A 4,422-nucleotide genomic window follows, 5' to 3' on the forward strand; every position below is an offset into this window, starting at 1 on the left:
GCCCCTGGAGACCTAAAACCGATGACCGGTTATTTCTCGGTGAGCTGCCCACAGGCGGCCGGGCAGGTGCTCCCCGGGCAGGGCTCCGCCGGCTCGCACCTGGCCCGGCGCCGCGGGCGTGGCGGGGTCGGGTCCTCAAGCCCCCGGTGCTGCAGGATCCTCCCGAAACGCGGGGTGAGGGCGCGGGGTGCCTGGGCTATTGCTCTTCGGGGCTGTGGCCGCCGCCCGTTTGAGAAACTCGTATTACCGCAAAACGGCTTTTCCACGAATCTGACTTTGGCTCCGTGTGCTGAGCCTTAACCCCAAGGCCAGGTGCGGCGGCCAGGTGCTTCCCCTCCGCGCCGGCCGGCTCGCAGCGAGGCCGGCGGAACTGGCTCCGGGGGCCTGCGCGGGGCGGGGAGGCGGCCCGGGAACCCTTCGCGGGCGGGCGGGGAGGGGCCCCAGGTCCCCAGCCGGCAGGTGCGCCCCGCCCCCGCCGCGGGGCGGGGACACGCGGACTCTGGCCACGCCCCGCGCCCGCCCCACGGGCTCATTTACATGCGGCCGCCGCCCCGCCCGCGGCGCCTAAAGCGACGTGTCCTTGTCCCCCGTGGACAGCCCCAGCGCGTGCGGCCACGGATCCCCAGGTAACGGGGTTGGGGTGCAGGTGGGACGGCGGGGAGAGGACCCTGGGGCAGGGCCGGGTGGCGTCTGGAGGGAAACCTGGGTGGAGGGTCCGGGTCTCGAGCTCTGGCCGCCGCCATCCACGTGTTGGGCTTGGGGACTGCGGCGGGCTCTGGTCACCGTCCGCCTCTGACCTCCGACGGCCTCCTCACGTCCACAGCCATTCTGGCACCAGTGTTGTCCCTGCCTGTGTGACGTCCAGTGGGGCAGGACCGTGAGTGTAGTGGCCGGAGTTGGTGCCTGTACGTCCAGGCGACCAGGAGGTAGTGCAGCCTCGGGCAGAGGGCCTGCCCTGGGCTAGGATGGGGCCGCGCCTGTGGGCGGTCTCAGGCAAGTGTCAACGGCCACCTAAGCCCAGGAGGCACTCAGGAGGCAGTGAGGGGCATGGGGCCGGAGAAAGGTCCAGGGGTCAGTACGTGTCACCCAGGGGGAGAGGGGGCCACCAGACCAGGGAAAGGTCTGAGGGGTCAGTGTAAGGTCAAACAGGGGCATGGGGGGTGGGGTGGGGTCTGGGAAAGACCCTGGGGTCACTGTGCACCAGCTGGGCAGCCGCCACTGGGGACCGCTGCCCTGAGCGCCCACTGGCCTGCGGAGTAACCGCGGGGTGGCCTGTGTTCTGGATTTCAGCTCCAAAGGCCCCCCCCCCTCAGAGCCACCCCCCCCCCCCAGGACAACCAGTTTGGAGCCATGAAGACCAAGAGCCGGCCTCCCCGGCGCCGGGTGCCCCCGCAAGACCCAGAAGCCACCCCAGGGGAGCGGACGTCCGACAGGCCACCGCCGGGCTCGGGGCCAGACGCAGCCAAGGCTCTGCGGAGCCGGAGGGCGCGCGCGCAGGGGGCGCGGGCAGAGGGCGGGCGCCGGCGGCCGGGGCCAGGGAGCCGGCGGGAGAGCAGCGTCCAGCGGCGGCTGGAGAGCAACGAGCGCGAGCGGCAGCGCATGCACAAGCTCAACAACGCCTTCCAGGCGCTGCGCGAGGTCATCCCGCACGTGCGCGCCGACAAGAAGCTCTCCAAGATCGAGACGCTCACGCTGGCCAAGAACTACATCAAGTCGCTGACCGCCACCATCCTGACGATGTCCAGCGGCCGCCTCCCGGGCCTGGACGGGCCAGTCCCCAAGCTCTACCAGCACTACCAGCAGCCGCAGCAGGCGGCCCGGGGCGCGCTCGGGGCCTCCGAGGCCCCGCCCGAGGGCCACCTGCAGAAGTTCTCCACGCAGATCCACAGCTTCCGCGAGGGCTCCTAGCGCGCCGCCCCGCCCGGGTCAGCGGCCCGGCCCGCTCCTCCCAGCCCTGGGCCCTCCGCGCCCCACGGCTCCGTTTCCCTGCACTCTTGGCGCAGCCCTGGGCACGTCCCAGGGCCCAGGGACAAGACCGGTGAGTGGCCTGGTGGAGGCCACGGCTCTGGGCAGCATGAGGCCCATACCTCCACAAGGTCCCAGGGCTGCCTCGTCATCGTCTAGGCAGGAGCTGGCCGGCCCTTGTCACTAACTCCTCTTCACTCCCACTCCCTCCCGAGGTGAGGGGAGATTCCACGCAAAGGTTTGCTTAGGTAAGTTCCCCAGTTACTGCTCGGGCCCAGGCCCAGGCCCAGGGCGGAGCCTCCCCCAACCTGCACCATAGCCTCCTCGTTCGGGGTAAACTGAGGCACGGAGCAAACAAAGTCCACAGCCTCGAGGGGAGTGGGGCTGAGCAGAGGTGCTTGAGTGTCTAGTTCAGCATCTGTCAGGGAGAAGCCCCCGTCAGGTCCCCTCCCATTAATTCTGAAGGGACCTTGTCGGGGAGAGGGGCTGGGGTCTTGGCTCCTCCGGGTGGGGCTCCTGACCGTGGAGGGTCTGCGGCCCGGCACCGAGGGTACAGGAGATGGGGCTGGGGGGTCGGGCAGACAGGCTGCTAGGCCGTGGTTCCCCTGAGCGGTCAGGGGTCTCCTGCAGGGAGAGGGTCTGTCCCCAGGCCTCCCTCAGGGTCCCACCGAGGTTTGCCACTCACTGTCGTGTTTGTGGTCGTGTAAGTGGCAGAAGGTGGTCTGACAGACTTCAGGATGTTCTTGGGTCCTGGTTGCACTTGGGGGCCCTGCGGGGAGGAGCCTGGGGTGGCAGGGGCTCCCCTCCCCCAGCGGGTGCTGCTCCTTAAAGACGGGACTGAAGCTTGGCAGGTCCCCACCGCCTCGGGCCACGCTTCCTTCTGTGGCGTTCCCGCCCCGCTGGCTCTGACAGGCTTGGCGACTTTGCTCCCAACCCCGCTGGCAACTCCTCTCCCTTGTCCGGCTGCCCACAGCCAACATGGGGAGGGGACAGGGCCCTCTGCGTCTCGGGTAGGAAGCCCAGCCACAGGGCTGCGGAGAGGCCGGAGTTGGCCTGGCACGTGGGGCCGAGTTCCCCGTGCCCAGATCTGCCGCAGCAGAGCCGTCGAGGGCCAGGCGCCTCTGCACGCTCTGCGTGGGGCTGAGCCAGGCCGGGAGCGGGGCTGCCGCAGCTGAGGACCCAGCCTCCGTGTACGGCCTCACCCTCCCGCCCCGGCAGTCCCGGCCCCGGCCACTTAACGCCCCGCCCGGCTTGGCGTCAGCCCTGGCCTCGTCAAGGACAGCAGGTGGCAGCCCTGGAAAGAGCCATGAGGGGCTTCAGTCCCAACTTTCCAGGTCAGACACCAGCCGACACCCCCGCCCCCCCACCCACCCACAACACCCCAGTCGCTAGGCCCCAGTGCCTGGTGGCCCCGGAGGCCTGGTCTGGTCCTGGCCCCATCGCCCCAGCCGACCTTCAGCATGGGTCGGGGGGACCCCAGGTGTCCTGGCCTGCCCCCCAGCGGTGGCCACGCGGGAAGGTCAGTGGTCAGGGGCCCACCAATGGGAGCCGAGATTGCGGGCAACTCTGAGCTCGGGACAGATGGGGCCCACATGGCCCGTGTTAGGAGAGGGAGGCCTGCAAGCCTGGCACCTCTCGTTCTGGCTAAGCTGAGGCCAGAGCAGGGCTCAGCGCGTCCCTGGACTTGCCGAATGAGCCGACAAACTGAGACTGAAAGCCTGGGGTGGGGTGCGCCCAGCAGAGGCTCCGTCCAGCAGCCCATGCCTGGTGACCGGGGGCCTGTGGATCACCACCTTGCAGGACAACAGCCTTTGTGACTCTGTCCCTCTGTCCCAGACCGGCATCTGCCCCCACGCTGCTTCCCAGAGGGTTGCCTGGGCCCAGATGTGCAGCCTTTTCCACCCGAGGCTGGAGGGCACTTGCCTGCCCTGTGGCCACATCACGAAGGAGCCTTAAAGGCCCCAGTCCAGGTTTGGGGTGTTGAATATGGGGAAGGGTGGTGAAGGGACAGGTCTGGTGAGCCTGCTGCCAGGTCGGCCCCGTCCACCCTCGTCCTGCACTCCAAGCCCAGGCTGGACGCGCCTGTCCTGCAAGAAGGCCCTGCCCTACCCTCCAGGCTGTCCATTTCCTACAGTCAGAGACTCACGCACTCTGAGCCCGGGCCGCCCGGCCGGCACCGGCGGCCACGGGCCCACCTGCAGACCAGACCTGCATGAGCGCGGGGGTGACAGAGAAACAAGAACTGCGACTTTCCTATAGAGAAAACCTACCTGGGACTGAACGGCCAGTGCCCCTGCTATAATTATGGTGAAAATGTTTCTTAGATGATCCCAATTTGCTTTTATTTTTCCTAACAACCTCCTCAAAGTACTAATGAAACCAAAATAAAAGGTTTCACGGCAACTGCTACTTTTGCCCCAAGCTCGAATGGGTGGGGAACTGTGCATTTTAATCGTA

General features: G+C 68.0%; 1 protein-coding gene across 1 annotated transcript; it reads left to right on the forward strand.

Annotated features, from left to right (window-relative positions):
• The first annotated feature begins 1,350 nt into the window (after positions 1-1,350).
• Positions 1,351-2,304, forward strand: BHLHA15 (basic helix-loop-helix family member a15). The gene has a single exon (XM_030846142.2). The coding sequence runs from the start codon at positions 1,351-1,353 to the stop codon at positions 1,906-1,908; it is 558 nt and encodes a 185-aa protein (XP_030702002.2). The 3' UTR covers positions 1,909-2,304.
• The last annotated feature ends 2,118 nt before the right edge of the window (positions 2,305-4,422 follow it).

Source organism: Globicephala melas, chromosome 15, assembly GCF_963455315.2.
Source record: "Globicephala melas chromosome 15, mGloMel1.2, whole genome shotgun sequence".
Lineage (NCBI taxonomy): Eukaryota > Metazoa > Chordata > Mammalia > Artiodactyla > Delphinidae > Globicephala > Globicephala melas.

What these genes read in the sequence shown, in the direction of transcription:
- BHLHA15 (XM_030846142.2), top strand. Translation starts at nt 1,351, where the DNA reads ATGAAGACCAAGAGCCGGCCTCCCCGGCGCCGGGTGCCCCCGCAAGAC.